The 20,646-nt window shown below is 33.4% G+C and overlaps 1 protein-coding gene across 1 annotated transcript in view; it reads left to right on the top strand.

Moving 5' to 3' along the window:
• RTKN2 (rhotekin 2) overlaps window positions 1–20,646 on the top strand; it is an 81,190-nt gene that overhangs the window by 45,843 nt on the left and 14,701 nt on the right. The window contains exons 8-10 of the mRNA XM_012526758.3: window positions 7,157–7,263; window positions 8,142–8,273; window positions 19,757–19,922. Of these exons, the coding sequence (XP_012382212.1) occupies window positions 7,157–7,263; window positions 8,142–8,273; window positions 19,757–19,922 (405 nt within the window). The remainder of the gene's footprint in view (window positions 1–7,156; window positions 7,264–8,141; window positions 8,274–19,756; window positions 19,923–20,646) is intronic.

The raw sequence follows: 20,646 nt of genomic DNA, 5'->3' as shown, positions 1-20,646 counted from the left end.
TTTTTCAGCCCTTTCAGCTTTTCACTTTTTCTTCCTACTTAAGAATTATCTTGTCACCCTATTTCTTAGAGATTATACTTCAACTTTGAGCTGTATTTCCATTTTTCTTATTTCTTCTCACTCACTTTTTGAGTTTTTTTAATTTATGATATCTTATGTACTATTTCATTTTCCTAATGCCTATTATCTACTTTTCAGAAAGTATATTTCAGTACATAATATAGATCATGACAAAGAAAAAAAAAAAACATTAGCCCTTTAACATTTAATGTCAAATAGTTCTATATTTGGGTTTAACTCTACTATCATAGTATGTACTTTCTATTTGCTCTATCTATTCCATGGTTCTTTTTCTGTTCTTTCTTGCCTTTGTAGGAATTAATTACTTTTTGCATTTCAGTTTTTCCTTGTTCTAATTGAAGTTACACATTCTTTTTCTAATCATTTAGAAATTTTGTTAATCACATTTGTTGAAGTCTGAAGTTAAATGAGTTTTACCCTTTTTTTCCCCAGACAATGCAAGGACTTAGATTAGAACAATGAGCTCCATTTCCCTGACCTATGTAGTGTTGTTAGTATTATAATTATATTTATTTTTAAAATTTCACAAGGTGCAATTATTTCATACATTTAATAACCACTTAGACTTACCTACATGTATCCATGAATTACTTATATCTTACATTTTGCATCTTAGATAATTTTCCTTCTGCTTTAAGTATGGTTCTTAGAATTTCTGTTAGTATTCTGTACTGGTAAGTTCCACCAGCTTCTGACTTGTATTATTGTCTGTTGAAAATGATCTGTCAGTGTGTCACTTCTGTGATGTTGATCTTTCTTTTCTTTTTTTTCTTCCCTTTCCCATCCCCTTTGTCCTTGGTTTCACTGTGATATAACTAGGTATAGAATTTATTTCTTTTTATGTTGCTTGAGACTCCTTGGGCCTCTTTAAAAATGTCGATTGATGCCGTTCATCAATTCTGAACAAAATATCATTCATCTCTTCAGAGCTCCATTCTCTTGCTTTCCTACTTCTAGAAATCCTATTAAACCTTAGTCTTCTTAACAGTTTTGACCATGTTTATTACCCTTTATGATATAATTTTCATCTTTTTGTCTTTCTATATTGCTTTTTTGCTTAATTTTTCTGACCTAGCTTCCATTTCTCTCATTCTTTCTCCAGCTCTGTCTAATGTGCTATTAAATCCATCTACCAAGTTCTTGATTTCAACTATTGACTATATCAAATCCTCTATGTCACTTTCTATTTCCTGCATACATTACTAATATTCTCTTTTATTTTTAAAAAAATATAAGCATCGTTATTTTATAGTCTGTGTCTAAGCATTCAAATATCCAAAGTCTTTCTTGGTCTATTGTTATTATTTATTTCTACTTGTTCTCACTGATGAGACCTTGTTTTCTTGTGTGCGTAGTTATCTTTGTGTGCTTGTCATTGTAAATGAAATACTACATACAGTAATAAATTGATGCTTAGTATTTATTTTTGTTTCTGTCCAGCACCTGGGGGTACTAGACCCACGTTAACCAGGGACATACTTGAGTTTTCTGGCCATCCGCAGGCAATGAACCTGGACAGCAGAGTTGTTTTGCTTCTGGTTCACTGCTACCTTGATAGTAATCCCTTTGGGATCTCAAGCTTAGTATGAGAGAATCTTCTACTAAACTACTCATTGTGCAAGTTCTGAGATTTTATTTCTGTTCTGCTTCCCTCATCTTTCCGTACCATCAAATCGTGAGTGCAGATTTGCTGGAATTAATAAATGCTCTCATAGCAAACACAGTTTCTGTGTTCACTTAACTTGCTGGATTGTCATTTACCTTTGAGTTTGTCAAATAATTTCTTAATCTTACCACTCTTCTTTGTTGCTTTGGAAAGTTTTTTAGAAATATATTTTATTCAGCATTTCTGATAGTTTTCAATAGAGGATTGGTCTGAATAACCTAACCTTCTATCACTGAAAATCCAAAGTCTCCAACAGTATTCATTGCATTAACAATTATTTGGAAAATTTAGCAAATGAAGTTTGTTGTTATCTTCTTTGCACCAGCTCTCTAGAATTATTATTAATATAGCCAACATATTTTGGTGGCCATTATTTGTCAGTCACTACTCTAAACACTTTAAAAACAGTTTTTACTTTTACCCTCTTTGAGATATAGGTATGAAGAACATTATAATAAAGTGGCTAATAGTGGGGACTGTAGAGCCATCAGACTTGCATTTATATTCTAGTTATACCACTGACTAGTTCTGTGAGCTTCTCAAGTTCCTCATTTTATTGTCATTTACATTTTACAAAGGAGTAAAATACAACTTAGTGAAGGTAACATGCTAGATCATGTAGCTAGCAGGTAGTAGATTCAGACTTCAAAACCAGGACAGTCTGTGTTCTTTCTCCTATGCTTTGCTGTCAGGCATGATTACTATTAAAATACCCAAAGACTAAATACTGTTGAGGTGTGAGGATACTGGAAATGATGATGAAAGACACCATTCTTTCCACCAAATCATCTGAAAAGTAGTAGAATAAAACTCAAAAAGGGAGCATCAATTTTAACAGTGATTCCTCAATTGCCTTCCATATTCTGTAAGATGTTACTAGGTTTTCCTTCCATCAGTATACTCAAGGGCAAATAAGCATGAAAACTGGGTGGGATAGTTCCCTCTTGAATAAACGCAACACATACTAACACATTAAAGACCATGAAAAGAGAAAAATGCTTAAAACAACAAAACCCAAAAACTGATATCCAAACTTTTTTGACATTGGAACCCGTAGATTCCATGGAACAAATTTCAAGAAACATCAAACTTTATGCTTAATTCTTTTGATGTAATAGGTACATTCCTGGAAGTATGTGTAAATTGAAGTCTTGTATATCAATATTTTGCGGAAAAGTTGCTATTTAAAAGAAAATCTATAATTTAAAAAAATCACCCCCTAATTTATTCATTAGTGCAGATCTATATGCTAATATAATGGGCTTTAACAAGGAGAATTATGCCACTGTCCACTAAATAATATAGAATCAAGAGGAAAGATTTAAAATTATGTAACTCGATTCTATTATTCTTGCTAATTGGAAGAAAAGAACCAGCCAAAATGATATCTTAAGGTTTATATTTGTGCAAAGAAATTTTGTGCATTTTATAAGATAATGAAACCACATTGTGAAGAATTGATTTACACGGAACTGAGATGTTATCTTGCTTTTTTATCCTGCCTGGTTTGTTGTTATTGTTGTCATTTTTAAACACTTTTTTGTTCCCCATTTGAAAATAAAGATGTATTAGATGAGGTCTTTAAGTAATTAAAAGTCAAACTGCTTTTTCTCTTTCTGTTTCATTTCATCCTGCCCTAATACATTCCCAGGTTAGGAAAAAATTTAAGTATTTTCAGTAATGTATTGCACAAGGACTGAGAGGTACATTAAAATTGAAAAGGTATGGTTTTGGGGGTCAGGCTGCCTTGGATTTGAAATTATGCAAAGTATTATGTGCCAGACACAGTGGTAAATATCATAAACACATTATTTGATTTGATTTTCATAATAACATAATAACCTCTCTCATCTAAGATATGTGGTATTTTTTTAAATGAGAAATTGATAGAAAGGTTAAGTGACTAGCCTCGGTGCTGTATCTTGTCAGGAGTATAGAGAAAAAGCTGCTACTATACATTTTATCCATGCTGGTCCAAAGCATGAAGAAACCTAGGTTAAAAGTATCAGGTGATGCAGGTTATGTGGCAAGAATTACAAAATCCAGTATCCCTTTTCAGAGACTGCAATCAGGAAGGAATTATTCTTGACATGCCATGAAATTTGAACTTATTCTTACCAGAGAAACACATTGTTGCACATGTTATTTAGGTTCCAGATACATTATTGATTGCACAAACTTTATGGGCTGGTCTGAGAACCTAATCATTTATTATTATATTTCTTCAGAAAGTGCATTCTAACTTAAAAATAACTAGCTTACAGATATTTAGAACATATGCCATTCATAAATCTGGAATTGCCTATATAAAGAAATTTGCTTTCAAACTTTACTTTCATTCATAAATCAGAAAGTCAATTGCAGATATATTAGTCAGAGTCATGCTTAATAGAATTTTTCATTTCCTGCCTATTCTATTATAGGAAAGAATATTCTCAATTTGTTTATTTATCTGTGCATTTTAGAGTCATTGCCTGTATTGTGTTTATGCATTTATTTCTCCCAACTAAAACCCTTCATTTCTAGAAGTTAGCAGCTTTAACAAAATATTAATGCAAATGATTTGAATAGTGCAAGCAAAATTTTTGTATGCTAGTTTACAGTAAAATGTTGGGTAGGGAAGTTGATTACTTTTTTGTTTTGCTTTGCCCTCTTCGTTTAGACTGTTATTCTTTTTCCTTTAACTGATATACCAAACTTTAGCTACCATGCATCTATATATTATGTAATTGTGTCTTTTTTACCACAAATGGTTTTCTCCCCCACAGAGTTATTGCTGAGACTTTTTGGTAAATAATAGTAACAGTGAATGGCTAGCCATTTTATGGGCAGTATCATCAGGAGCACAGTGAAAAACTTTAAAAGCCATTTTTGTCTGGTACAGTGTGAACTGAAAGACATGTATTAGGTTTTTACTAAAACTCTGTTGCACAAAATAAATTACTATATGCCACGCTTTCCTTTCATATAGACCTACCCAAATACTAAATGAAAGAAATATTTTTTGAAAGAACTTTTCTAAACAGTTTCAACATTACAGAAAAGTTGCAAGTTAAATACCAAGATCTTTTTTCCCAAAAAATTTTCAAAAGCAAGTTCTTGCAAGGTGTTCCATTTCCCCCAAATATGTTAATATGTATTTCCTACTAACAGGACATTCTGCTATATCACCACAATACAAATACCCAAGTCAGGAAATGAAGATTGAAACATTACTAACATTCGTCCTCAGACTCTGTTCAAGAGTCTCCCATTATCTTAATAATGTCCTTCATGGCCAAAGGATTCTGTGCAGAATCATGCGTTGCATTTACTTATCTTGCCTCTTTAGTTTCCATCAGTTTGCAACAGGTCCTCCATCCTTCCTAGACTTCATGACCTAGACATTTTCAAATATTATGGTCAGTTATTTTGTAGAAGGTTCCTCAGTTTGAGTTTGTGTAATGTTCTCTCAGATTCAGGATACCTATCTTTGGCAGGAATATCACAGAAGTGATCCTGTATTCTCACTGCATCCTATCAGGTAGTACATAATTTTGATCCATTTCTGATGATGTTCACTTTGGTTACTTGACTAAGGTGGTGTCTGCCAAGCTTCTCCACTGTGTTACTCTTTTCCGTTTTGTAATATATATATTTTATGTGTGGAAGGATACTTTGAAACTATATGTTTCTAATTCCTCATTAGACTTTTTATTTATTCACTGATTTATTTATATCAGAATGGACTTGTGTTTTCCTATTTTAGTCAGTAGATTACTATCTGTTAATATCCTTATTTATTTTAAGGTTTAAATTGTCCCCACTTTGACCAGTGGAAACTCATTCAGGATGTCTTCTGTGTCTTTTTGACATGTTTGTATTACTGTTTGAGCACTTCCTTGCTTTATGGCATAAAGATATTCTAGGCCCCAGTCCTGGAATCAGCCATTTTTTTAAAGAGCCCTGGTTCTTTTTAGTGGAGAATAGTATAAAGAAGACGGGACTGGGCTCTAGGTATATTCATTGCTGTTAGGATGTTACTGTTTCTAGGTCTTTGCAGTGGACAGAGCTGCATGCATACTTATATACATATGTATTTCCATATGTATTTAATTCTATATGTTGAAAATTTGAGTTCACACTAGTATATCCAGTTTTACTCCCAGTGCTGCATAGTTCATTATAATCATCTGTAACTCCTGTCTGACAGACCTGCCTTCTTTTATCCTTAACACATATTCTTTGACCAGTCTCCTTGAAAGCAACCAATCTCCTATCTCCCCCATTTGAGTGATTTCCTTTTCCTGCTAGAGCTCTGGCTCCCAATTGCGGGCCACCTCTTGCCCCCTGTGGCCACTCCTCAGGCTTTAAGTCTCCATGCCTGGTTGCTCTCACCCTTACCTCTGTGGACACCCTCCTCAGACTGCCTGAGCTCTGACATCCCACGCCAGGCTTTCCCTCTGCTTGGATGCCCTTACCCTACTCAGGGCTCTGACACACTGTGCTAGATCACCTCACGTGTGATGACCTCCTCACTGCTTTTAGGCTCTGACCCCATAGGTCAGCTGCCCCCACATGTGGACACTCTCCTTACTCACCTTGGGTTCTCACACCTCACTTCAGTCAACCACTCACACAGACACCTTCCTTACCTTGCTAGGGCTCTGACTCCCATAACAGACCACCACCTGAAGAGATACCCTCTTGGGCTCTGATGCCCTATCACAGGCTGTCCTTCCACAGGGCCACTGTCCTTACCTGCTCAGGACAGATTCCCCCATTCTAAGTGGTATACCCTCATTGTGACTGCCTTCCTCAACCTATTCAGGTTCTGACACCCCGTAATCACTCTACTCATCCTGCACAGCTCCAGCACTCAGCTCTGGCACCACAAGTCTTCCCCCAACCCCTAGCACAGATGCCTCTGCCTAATGCTGTAGGACTGAATTGTTCTGTAAGGGGTGAGAAAGGGTCAACAATTTTTAAAGTTGGACTCTGAAATCGTGTTTTATTCAGAGGACCACCTTCTAATTATAATAATCAAAATCAGAAAAGAAATACATAGAAAAATCACTTTATTGGAATGTGTTAAGGTTACTTATATCCCCTGAACAACTTGAATTGATTAATTAGTTTGTTACAATCAAAAAAGACATCATGAATCCAAAAGCTCCATGACTCTTCCAGGTGATAGCATGCCATAAACTATCAGCTTAATTTCATCCTGTGCTTTCTCCTTTCTCATATTAGGTTTTGTCATTAAATATGGTACTGCTCTTTTGAGTAGGATGAACTTTTATGTAAAAGTAATTTTGAAATGTGTTTTCGTATAAAGCAAAAAAAAACTGTAAAAAGAAAAAATAAAATGTATTATGACCTTAAATAAACATATATTTGTAACTTGATTTTTTTTCTCTTTTTAAATAGAGGAGTCTTCATTTTGGCTTCCCTTATACGGTAACATGTGCTGCCGATTAGTTGCCCAGCCAGCGTGCATGGCTGAGGATGCATTTGCAGGATTTCTTAATCAGCAGGTTAGAGGATTTTAAATATCCTAAACAGTTATTTATTTTTTAATATTGAAATGTATTTTTTTAACTGTCAGTTTTCTAAATGTAACCACACATAGGATTTGTGGGAGATGTGGAGGGGAAAGAAGGATGGAAGGGAAAGGGTCAATGAGCTTGAATTGACATTCAAAAAAATATTCTTGTGGGGACGAGTTGGTGCAGGTGTGATATATTTATTAAATAACATACAGTATCGTGTGGACTTAGTAAGGGGTCTTTGGTTTTTACCTGACTGGCAAAAGGGGTCTGTGGGACAAAAAAGGTTAAGAAGCCCTTGTTGATGACTAAGGGGCTGCCTCTCCTTGCTCCTTGGCTTGGTTAGTGGTAGCAGGATAATCAGCAGCAACAGAGGCCTCCTTGTGGAAACGGTGGGGGCTGCTCAACACCTTCCACATGAAGGCCTTTCTGGCAGACAGCTTTTGGCAAGTTTAGGCCTCTGGGCCTTCAAAGCTGACTCTGTGCCACCTACTACTGATTTATTTATAGCCATAGTTATTTATATCCAGTAAATAATTAATTATGGGCTTCAATGAATCAATAGCTTTTTCTAAAAGATTCCATTAGGAGGAAAGAAAATGTGTATTCTTAAGGGTAGGCAACATTTTCTAGTGTTCTGAGAACAGTAAGAGAAAATTATATTTTGAACATTGAAAGTTATTTTTGTAATTTTCCTGAGTCACTTGATGAATTGCCATAGAATTCTAAGCACTAGTTTTTAATAGAACTAACTTTTCTAAAACTGCATTGATTTATGACTTTTTTTTTAAGTGTAGATGTTATGTAGTAATCTAGAGTTAAAATGGTAAATAATGATTTAAATAATGATAGTTTTTCTTTTTCAGCAAATAGTAGAAGGCCTGATTACTTGGAGAAGGTTGTATTGTCTTTTGAGAGGAGGTAAACTCTGTTGTTTTTACATCCCAGAAGAAATTGAAGCTAAAGTGGAACCAACTTTAGTAGTGCCCATTAACAAGGTAAATCAGATGACGTTTTGAAAATAAAAAATATAACGTGTTATAAAGTTTGTCATTTTCTATGCAGGTTACATTATTGCCGTCTTATAAAGAAAAGGGAAGGGCTGCTAAAAATAGGTTAGTTTATAAAGGTAGTTAAATCTGTTCTTAGTTTTCTGTTACTGAGTTTATCCATTAAAGGAAATACTGCTTATTTCCTAAGAAAACATAGTAATTGGAAATTTTATCAGTAAATATATTTTAAAGCAGAGAATGTAACTGCATTAACAAGATATTTAAACTTTTCATGAATTTATTTAACCTAGAGATTATATAAACCAAGTATTGCCTTGCATTATAGTGATATTCTTTTTCATTAATACTCAAATGAACCTATAAAAAGACATTCCTGACTATACTTTCTGATTTCTTGTGGGATTGATGGACAATTGTCCAACCTTCTGTCAGGACAGGAAAACCTAACCATCTGTTTGTACTGAGTAGCTGAGTGCTTACATTGCATTTAAAAGTACTACTTCGCTGCCTGGAGAATCCATTGAGTATATGTATACTGGTTTGATGCAGAGACTACAAAAATTTAGTTAGAAAGGTTTTCCTTCTAACACTCTGTAGGGAAACTTGTTGATATAAGGCAGACTTATTTTCTTTTAACCCATTATCTTAAATGTAATCTTTGTGTGTCATCTAAGTCTAGTAAGGATTCTTCTCTTTCCCCGTTTTATAGCATTCCTATTCAAGAATATTTTAATGGCATTTCTAGAGACGAATACCCTGTTTTCTGCCTTTGGACTGCACCTAATTCTTTCTAGTTGTTTCAATTTGCTTGCCTTTGGAGTGATTGATTTGAAGAAAATGATAAAATATGAATCATTGCATCTGTTAACTGAACATGTTCTACTTGTCTGAAATTTTCTTTTAAAGAAAAATGTAGTTGTATATCCTTTGACATAATAGTTGTATTCCTGAAAACATTTTATCAGCCTGTTAACCTATAAGGAATTGAGTTCATTTCTGTCTTTTCCAGCAGTTAACCTTTTGTCCATTTTTATCCTGAAATTACACTGCTTTTTACTTAAAGGAATTCATTCAGTAAGACCTTTAATGATAAAATTAAGTCCACCTAATTTATCTGTTTTATTATTAGAAAGATTGTGGTGTTATTAAAAAACATAAATAATACTCTTCAGTATTATAACTTCAATGTTATAACTTTGGTTTAGAAAGTTAGATTACTGATAGGTATATGTATAATTTTTTATGACTTGACTAACTTTTTATTTTTTATGCAGTGGTCTCTTTTTCCTTTACTTTTTGCTCACCGTAGTCTTTTTTTGAAAAATGTCAAATATACAAAAGAGTTGAAATAATAATGAACACCTGTGTACATCTAGATTCTTTAGCTGTTGCTAATGTTTTGCTACATTTACTTTCGTTTTTGATAGTTTAAAAAAATAATTTTCTGAACCTTTGAAGAAAGTTAAAAATAGCATAACCTTTCTTCTCTGAATATTTCAGTATGTTTCTCCTAAAAAGAAGGGCATTATCCTTTATAATATTATTGTCACATCTAAGAAATTTATTTCTAATATCGTCTAATATCAGAGCAAATTTTCCCCAATTGTGCCCAAAATGTTCTTTCTAATTTTTGTTTATTGTTTGAGCCAGGACTCCATCAAGGATTACAGGTTGTATCTGGTCACCACATCTTCCATTTCCTTTTGATTTTTCATCCAAATTGTGTCCCCTTCACCCCCCCCCCAGCATTTTTTTTGTTGTTCATCATTTTGACATTTTTTGATACTTTTGAAAAGGCAAGCCAAGAGTCTCCCTAGAACGTCCCTAAATGTGGATTTGACTAATTATTTGACTACGTTCAGATTAAATATGTTTGGCAAGAATTCTACATAGATGATTATGTATACCTTGTTTTTCACTAGATAACTGGGTAGAAAGAATCATACAAATTTAAATTTTTCTCTTACATGTTGTACTATGGAATATGCATAGCCACAAAACAAATTAAAATGTATTTTAAACAAATGATGTTTTTAAGTCATTTGTTTTATTATTTAAAGACAGTTCTCAAAGTATTCATTTCACCTTATCTCAGCCACTTAAGGTAAACAGAATAGGTTTGTTAGTCCTGTTTTACAGATATATTATTCCTGTTTTACATGTAAAGAAACAGACTCATAGATCAGGTAGAACTTGCCAAACTAGTAAGAAAAATTATATGGCTCACTCTTTTCTTAATGAGTAGGGAAAAAAGTAGATAAAAAGTCATGGGCTGTTTTCCCATTTCCTCTTGGACATAATGCTAGACTAGATTTGGAGGGCAAAATTAGATTTTTTCCCCTGTCTCCATATCCAGGCTGAATCAGTTTTGAAACCAAAAAGTAGCTCTGAAATGAGGTTCTGAGCCTGAAGCCACAATTGACCTACATGTAATGGCCTAGGCATATGTTAAAATTTACCATTTAAATTTAAGAGGACAGTTATAATGAAACTTCTCTATTATGGTAACCAGTGTAAGTATATTTTTCTATCTGATGACAAAGCATATAATTTCAGAAAAGTGGCGACCGTGTTTACTTGATCTGACTGAATTGACCTTTTTTCCAATTGATTCATTTTTCCTTGGCATTTTAAAGGCTGGCCAGGCGATTGATGGGATTTTCTAGTCAATCAATTCCATTATTAAGATGACTGAAATCAGCACACTTAGAAATCTTCAGTGGTTGTTCCACAATTGACCATTACAAATTCACAGGAAAATGATTAATTTAGTAATTTATATAGACTCAGCCTAGACTTGGTGACAATGTGGGCTATATTTGACCCTGAGGATTGATGACGTAAATAGCTCTTCCATTGTACATGCTTTTTACCTAAAGTACAAAAAAATAATTTTAAGATTAAACCACAAGGTAAGAGTTAACATTGGGAAGAACACTATAATTTAATTGCAGATATCAAAGATGAAACTGATGAAAAATCCTTCTATTCCCCAACCTTGTATTATTGCCATATTTTTTAATATTAGAAAAGTAGTAGGTTTATAGCAAAATCATGCAGAAAATACAGCATTCCCATATGCCCCCCACCCCAGTTTTCCCTATTATTTGCACTTTGCTTTAGTATGTTACCTTTGTTACAACTGAAAGAATATTATTATAATCATACCATTAACTATTGTCTATAGTTTTACAGTAGGGTTCACTGTTTTTGTTATACAGTTTCATGTTGTTTTTATTTTTATTGTCCTGACATGTATATAACCGGAAATTTTGCTTTTTAACTACATTCAAATATATAATTTGGTACTGTTCATTACGGTCACAATATTGTGCTACGATTACCTCCATCCATTACTGAAACTTTTCCATCACTCCAAATAGAAATTCTTAATTAGTACTGAATTTCTGATACTGCTATCTTAATTTTCTACAGCATTGATTCCTGTTTCTTTTTTATAGAAACCCTTCTCTTTGCAGTTTCTACTTCTCTGGACTTACTTTTCCTTTGAAATCCCCCTCCATACACCTGGAAACTTCCCACTTTAACTGTAAATGTATCTGGTCTCCTTATTCAAATATGTCAAATGCCATTCCAATAAAAAAAATCTTTTATACCCTAAAGCATGACAGTTACACAATTATTTCTTATATCAATGTAATTTTACTTTTTTTCTCAACTTATAAAATTATTCAAATGTGCAGAAGAGTTGAAAAAATACTGTAATGATCACCCATATACCCATTGCCTAGACTCAACAGTTGTTAACATTTTGCAATATTTGATTACTTATCTATATTTTTTGCTGATCCCTTTGAATATAAGTCTCCAATATTATAAAAGTTTATCCCTGAAAGGTATGTTAACATGCAACTATCAAAAATAAGCACCTTCTTTTATATAATTGCAATATCATTATCACTCTTAAGAATATTAACAATAATTCCCCAATGTAATACATACAGTCCATATTCAAGTTTCCCCATTGTCCCCAAAATGTCTTTTTGGCTTGTGTTTTCAGTCTAGATCTATCCAAGGTTTATGCATCTTCTAAAGTGTAAATTAGGTCTAGAGACTTAATTAGATTCATTTTCAATATTTTTGGCAAGAATATTTCATGGATGATGAGAAGCAAATACTTTATAAAGCATCCCTTTAGAAAGTATGTAATGTCAGGTTGTCTCACCACTGGCAGTGTTAAGTTTAATGACTTGGTAAAGGTTGTGACCACTAGATCTTTCCAGTGTAAATGTATGTTTTCCCCTTTACAATAATCGGTAAGGTGATACTTTAACACTGTGTGTAATCTTTCTTCTAACAGTTTTAGCAATCATTGATTGTCCTTGTCTGAATCTGTTATTCCACTGGAGATTGCACATGATTGTCTCTTACTATCCTCCCTTCTATACGTATTAGCTGGCATTCTTTTGTAGAGAAGCACTTTTCCTAATCAACTAGGGCTGAATACAGTCCCTCCTGGAAAAAAGCAGGATAGTTTAATTCTTTAATTATTAATTGTCAGAGTAAGGAGTTGGTATTATAGAATCACCTCAGTGTTAGCAAATGAATTCTCTCTTTCTTTCTCTAACGTGCACTATAAACTCACAGATTCTTCTTTAGTCAGTGTTCTAAATGACTTGATTTTTAAAATAGGGTACATATTTTCATTGTTTTGCTTACTTTGTAAGTTTCTAAGGGACAGATCTTATGCTATTAGTGTATTCTTAAATAAGAATGGGATCCTTGATAAATGCTAAATTGTATTTTCTGATATGTGGAGCTATATAAGCATCAAATAAAACTTTTTAATAGAGTATTTTGTTTCAGTTTTTAATACTTTTCCGATGCTGGGTCTCTTAAGATCTTTTTATGCTTAAAAATGTTAAACATGAAATAGAAATCAGAGTTCTTCCTCTTTTTGCTGTCTTCTCTCATGGCTTAGAAAATAATATTGCTTAATATGTGAAGACATAAATTTTGTAGTTGCTAAGGTATATAAATAATAGTTCTGTTATTTTGATCATAGAATCTGTTCTCTAACTATAATTCTTGTCCTTCTAAATGGTATTTCCTGTAAGGCTAAGTCAGTTCATTAGTTTTCATAGGAAGCCATCTGTGGAAATAGTCACATTCAGGGAAGAAAGGCCTAAAAGCTATTCCCCTCCTCTTTTTAATCCAAATATGAAAGGGTGATTTACTTCAAAGTGATTGCTTCAACTTCAAAAAACTTCACTATGAATGTTATTGAGCAAGACGTTCTCAATAATGGGTACTTAACTGGAGCCACTGAATCTCCTATACATTGCAGAAAGCATTTTATAGCCAATGCTTTATCCATTGCCAATGAGGGTGGGGAGTGGGATAGAAAAGAAATGTTGGTGTTTGAGATCAATAGTCTTTTCTTGATTTAAATACTATACCGCACTTCATTTTAATTAATAATGAAATTTGTGCTAAACAAGTCAATAACACTGCTCAGTGTGATAGACCTGTGTTAAATTGCCTTAAAATTACTTTTAGCTATTATATTTATCATGGACCTTGGAAAACAAAATTATTGTGAAGTATATAGGATTTTCTTTTGATTATTTTAGACTTAATATCTGATTCCTATCAACTATTCAGATTGTCCTCTATGAAATACAGCAAAAAAAAATCTTTTTTAAAATAGTCTTTCCTCTTAAGAGTTTACATCTTATTTTATTGACATACATTGAAAGTAATTATATCAAACTGATACTAATCATACCCGAGGTTTGGTTTAATTTATGGTTATATTTTATTTATATATGTCAAACATTCCTTGCCATATATTGCAAAAGTGTGCTTTCTTTTTCATTAGCATATGTAAAGTGTAAAGCTTGCTTTAACCAACATTTTTTTTACTTTTTTTTATTAGAGTGGTTGTGGGTTTACAGAATAATCATGAATAAAATATGAATAAAAGGATTCCTATATACCACCCTATTACTAACACCTTGCATTGGTGTGGTACATTTGTTACAATTGATGAAAGCACATTTTTATTGAATTTTTAACTGTAGTCTGTGGTTTAACTTAGGGTTCACTGTCCAACAGCATTTTATTTGTCTTCATCCCTGATTAACAGAACTTTAGACCAAGAACCTTTGAAAAAACTCAGCATTTGTAGCAGTTTGATATTGTTTATGAATTCCAAAAATAAATATTGGATTATGTTTGTAAGCTGGTCTGTTTCTCTGGGCATATTAGATTGTATTAACTTCAAAGATTTCACTTTCACTTGATTAAATTACAATTAGGGCTTTCATTGGGCCACATTGGTAGGACGTTGAGTTGGGGGGCAGGGACTCACAGAGAAAATGACATGGCAGAGGTGAGAGTTTTTTGATATTGGAACCCAGGGAAGTAAATACACAGAAAAGCAGATAAGTGAGGAAAGAGAGAAGGCTCCATTAGACATGGCAGACACTGGGAAGAGAGACAGGCTATTCACCTGATAGTTTACAGCAGATACCAGAGAGTACCAAGCCCTGAAGAGAAAGACAAGCCTTATGCTAACCTACAGCTGAGAAAGGAAGGAGCTGGGACCACAGAGCCTTAGGAGGAAGAGGAAGGCTTAACTGCTTGCAGAGACTGGCAGCCATCTTGCTCCAACATGTGGCAACAGACTTTTGTGAGGAAAGTAATTTGCTCTTTATATCCTTTTTTACTGTAAGCTTCTACCCCAAATAAATACACTATATAAAAACCAACTGATTTCTGGTATTTTGCATCAACACCTCTTTAGCTGACTAATACAGCATTATAGATAAGAAAGTAGGCACTTGTAGATTTCATTTTTTTGTACTTACATTTTATTTCTTTTAATCATTTTATGGAAAAATCTCAAGATAATAAAGAAAATAGTATAAATGATACTAGTCACACATTTCCTCCATACTAGAGTTTTTTTGAAGCATATCCCAGAGACCATATTTTTTTTATTAGTACATATTTCAGTTTTCACACATAAGAAAATTTGTAGCCCTAATATCAAAAATCCAGATAGTGTTCAAATTTCCCAGTCACATTTTTTGAATCAAGATCCAAATATAAGTTATGAATTGCAGATTGCAGTTGATTGATTAGGTCTCTTAAATATTTTAATCTGTTTTCTCTCTTTCTCTCTCTCTCTCACACACACACACACACAATTTATTTGTTCAGGAAATTGAGTTATTTATCCTTCAGTGTTTTCTAGAGTCTTTAATTTTGCTGATTGTGTCTTTGGGTTCTCTTTTTCCTCTGTTTTTGTTTTGTTTTGTTTTGTTATCAGATTCAAGATTGTTGTTCTGTTGATTAGTAAGAATATTTCTTAGGAACTGTTATATACTATCACCAGGGGACAAATAATGTATGCCTGGGTCCTCTGTTGATATTAACATCCATTGAAGTGCATTGCTTTGGATCCATTATTTCACTAGAAATTTGAAACTGGTGTTATTTTAACATTCCTTCTTCATGTATTACCTGGTATACCTCGACTTATAAGCTATTTGGTAAAACCATGGTATAAATCTTGTAGGAAAGACAGAATCAGTGCTTGATTATTTGTGTGTATATACCAGTTATTTAAAAATGAGGTGGTTCCCTAGCATCCTTCAAAGGTGATCAGTCAGTTACTTAAAACTTATTATTTTTAAATATTATTATCACCTTAGAGGTTTAAAGTCATTTCATGTGTCAACCCATTGCCATTGTTATCCTTACTATATTCAGATTGTCCCATCATTGGCTAGTGCAAGCATTTTCAAGTTCGCTCTTGAGTCCTTTGGACAAAATCCTAATAACTTTGGTTTCTGGTAGGGTAAGATGTTCCATGATCATCTCATTTCCTGACCCAGGCTGAGAAGTAGACATTTCTCCAAGGAGGTCTAATTCCTTTTAGTAGGAAAGAGTATCTAGTGACCATACTCTTAGTGGGAGGGGTATTCATCATAGTAGTATACTTTTTTTGAAGGTCATATAATCAAAAGCAGAATAAGCAATTCATAAAAATACTCCAGGTCTAGTAAATTTCCATTATCCATGGAAATGAAGAGGTGATATATAGTTTTAATTCAAAATAATGAAAAACTTAAACATTCTTTTGACTTATTATAAAATTAACTTCTCAGATTATCTTTTTTTTTTTTTAAGATTTATTTTATTTATTTCTCTCCCCTTCCCCTCCCCGCCCCAGTTGTCTGTTCTCTGTGTCTATCTGCTGCGTGTTCTTCTTTGTCCACTTCTGTTCTTGTCAGCAGCACAGGAATCTATGTTTCTTTTTGTTGCGTCATCTTGCTGTGTCAGCTCTCCATGTGTGCAGCACCATTCCTGGGCAGGCTGAACTCTCTTTTGTGCTGGGCAGCTCTCTTTATGGAGTGCACTCCTTGCACATGGGGCTCCCCTATGCCGGGACACCCCTGCATGGCAGGGCACTCCTTCCACGCATCAGCACTGCGCATGGGCCAGCTCCACACAGGTCAAGGAGGCCCGGGGTTTGAACCGCAGACCACCCATGTGGTAGACGGACGCTCTGACCACTGGGCCAAGTCTGCTTCCCTCAGATTATCCTTTCATCACCTTTACTTGGCATTCTCTGGTACCTGCCATCTCATGGTGTGGGAGTTACAGTTCAGTTATGTGCTGATTACTAGGGATGAAAAATTCGCAGTGAATAATCACAAATCCATCTAGAAACTAATTAAAGTTGACTAAAAAAACCTCCCAGATCAACCAAAATATTTGGGATTAGCAAAAGCAAGAATGGAAACTGATCTTGGGTAAAATACTTCTCTCAGGACATATGTTTCCTAATCTCTAAATTAAAGAGTTGGATTGGAATGATCTCTAGGAACTAAGTCTATCAATGTAAAACATCATTATTTAATTTTTCCTATCTTGTCTTTCTATCCATCGATTATTTTTTGATCACTTATTGGATTCTGTTCACATGCTAGGTGGTAGAAATAGTGGAAAAAGGAACTCCAAATTCCCTGCTAGAAGGGTATTCCTTCTTGGAGAAGTGAAGTCCTGAGTGCTGTCATTGATACTTTGCCAATACTGAAAGGCAGTCCACATGAACTTTCTGAAATTTTGAGATACTGTACTTTTCCTAATCAGTTTTTCTTTAATGTGCATTTTTTTAGTTAAAAAAAAAAGCTTCCCATTAGTTAAATTATTTGAGGTGATAAAATATAGACGTTAATTTAAATGATCTGTTCGACATTATGTCTGTACCTTTTAAAAACCTCTCATTTTAAAATTTTAATGCTATTTATGGTTACCAGAGTTAATGGAGTACATAGAATTTATAGAAATATTGTTGCCTTATATTCTCTTAGAAGGATTTATATGATCCTGTTCATCAGATTTTCTACATAACTGCTTTAATTTGAAATAATACCTTGATATCATTATTAAACGTCTACATTTTTATCTATAAAAATCACATTTTTCTTTTTGAAACATTGAATCCACTTTAATGCTACATACAAAAAGTAATCAGAAATTTGTATTAAAATGGATTGGGGTTGGGGGAAGAACAATTTAAGTTACAAGAATATCTAGGGGAGTGCATGTAGTTCAGGTAGTTGAGTGCCTGCTTCCCGTGTATGAGGTCCTGGGTTCAATCTCTGGTACCTCCTACAAAAAAAAAGTAGGGGAAAAAAAAGAGTATTGAATATTTTATTGTTTTTTTAAATTAAGAAATTTGTAGGTTTACAGAAAGATCATGCAGAAAATACAGAGTTCCTTTATACCTACATCCATTTTTTAACATTTTGCATTAGTGTGGTCCTATGTTAGAATTGAAGAAAGACTGTTATTGTAATTGTACTATTAACTATAGTTCATAGTTTACATTAAAATTCTCTGTGCACACTGATGTTTACAGCAGCGTTATTCATAGTTGCCAAAAGATGGAAGCAACGCAGATGTCCATCAACAGATGAATGGGTGAACAACTATGGTGTATACATATAGTAGAATATTATTCAGCCATAAAAAGGGATGAACTTCTAAAACATGCTACAATGTATATGAACCTTGGAAATGTTATATGCAGTGAAATAAATCAGACCCAAAAAACACAAACGTGTGAGCTCGCTAGCTATGAAATAATTGGAGTAAGCAAAATCATAGAGTCAGAAACAAAAATACAGGTTACCGAGGGTTGGATGTATGTAGGGAATGGGAAGTTAATTTTTAATGGATACACAGTTTCTGTTTGGGATGATGGAATAGTTTTGGTGATGGAACCACAATATTGTGACTGATTAACACCAGTAAATTATATATCTGAATGTAGTTAAAAGAGGAGATTTTAGGTGGTATATATGTTGCCAGAACAAAATTTTAAAAAAACAAACACAGGACTGTATATTTTTTTAACACTAACAGCAATGAAAGGTTTTTTTCCACTATGATTCAGCTTTAAATTAGTATGATAAAGTAGCATACCAAAGATTCTTACTAGAGCCTAAGTCATTCTGTGCTAGTAATAATAAGCTGTATGTTTAAATAGGTTAATTACATGCATCTCAGGCTCCAATGATGCCATTTAGGGCAGCCAAATTCCAATCTTTTCATAATAGCTAGTTCTATTCCAGACTTTTCCCCCAAGATTCCTTGGCCTAAACTACATGTAGTTGATAGCTTGCCATGTGGCATGGCAGTAGCAGTAGTTGAATTGAAAATAGAATTCCCTCCTCTACACGTAGACACGGAAGTGTCATGCAATGTCATACATAGTACCACTCAAGAAAAAAGGTTTAGGCTATCAATATAAATGAAATCATTGCCTTTGTTATAGAGTATTGTATTAAGCACTAAAAATTAAAGAATTTTAACATGATGAGGGATATATTACTTCATAGATTTTTATAAAGAAAGCAGTCTGAGTTTCATAAATGAATGTTACATATAAAATAAATGTTAATGAGGAAAACCTGTTTTGCTGCAGTAAACACTAAGTTATGGTTTTATGACTTTAACTGATAACACCATATATTATGTACGAATATTAGAATAAGATATAGGCTTTACTGATTGTTTTCTATTCTGTTACTGTAGGAAATGTAGTTAACATATAATCTACATTACAGTTATGACATGCTATACTTGTTTTATTGCATATTTTAAGATGTACATAAAAGACAGCAAACTCCTACTTAAAACTGAGATCAGAACAAAGGTTATGTTTTAATCTTATGTAATTTAGCATACATGATACTTGTAGCATACTTTGAAACATTGTTCAGTGTTCTAAATTTAAAGCATTTTTGAAAACATGGATTTGAGTTTGAATATTAAAAATTCTCTGAAGTAATGCATTTTAAGTTTCAAATGATTGGCAGTAAGACTGTATTTACATGGTGTAAGTGTGGCAGCTAAGCAGTGAAATATTTGTTTGATCATTGCAGAAATATTCTATTATAAATCACCAATTTTGTCTTAATTTTTAGGAGACCAGAATTCGGACGGTGGATAAAGATGCCAAGAAAAGAATCCATACTTTCTCGATCATCAACCCTTTTGCTGGCCAGGCTGTAACTCAGATTTTTGCAGCTGACACTAACGAAGATCTTCAGAAGTGGATGGAAGCCTTCTGGCAGCATTTCTTTGATCTTAGTAAGTAGATGTTTGGATTTGCTAGTAGTATGTTCATGTAGGATGAAAGGATGCACACAGCAATATGAATGTTAAAATTATATTTTAATCTTACAGTTTGTATAAATATTTTTTTCTCTTATGCTCTTTCATAAAATGGTAGTATGTTGTCAGTACACTCAGTTTCTCTCCAGCACTTGAATAGTAAAGTGTACCTTTGTGTTTTGTTAGCTCACTACCTCTTACTTTTAGGTTCCTCTGGTTCTTAAAATAAACAGACCACATTTGCTCAAAAGATTAGGTTTTAACTGCTTAAGGCATTGAGATTTAGCCAAAGGATTAGAAGCCATTTGAGGAGTAAAAAACTTCTCCAGAATAGTCATGATCCTAAAATGTTGAAATGTTTAGAAGGAGCATTATTTTTATGTAACCCTCTGTGAACTCCAGATTCATTATAGTATCTTCTTGGACATCATCCAAAGAGATTTTTTTTCAAACCACACATACAGTTTTTCTGTTTCAACAATACAATCCAAAGTCATGGATTATAAAAACAATGTGATAGTTGTGTAATAGGGTTCTAATTTGTAAAATATGTGAGATTTTAATACTGTTCTCAATTTAAGTAGGAATTTGAGCAATAGGAAAATCTAAAACTATTCAATTTGTTAATATAAGTAAAAATTTAAGATAAATTAAATTTATTAAAATAAAATATTAAAATTGTGGTACTTCCTTTATTGAC

The sequence above is a fragment of the Dasypus novemcinctus genome, chromosome 6 (genome assembly GCF_030445035.2).
Source record: "Dasypus novemcinctus isolate mDasNov1 chromosome 6, mDasNov1.1.hap2, whole genome shotgun sequence".
Taxonomy (NCBI): Eukaryota; Metazoa; Chordata; class Mammalia; order Cingulata; family Dasypodidae; genus Dasypus; species Dasypus novemcinctus.
This window is presented reverse-complemented; position numbering and strand designations above follow the sequence as displayed.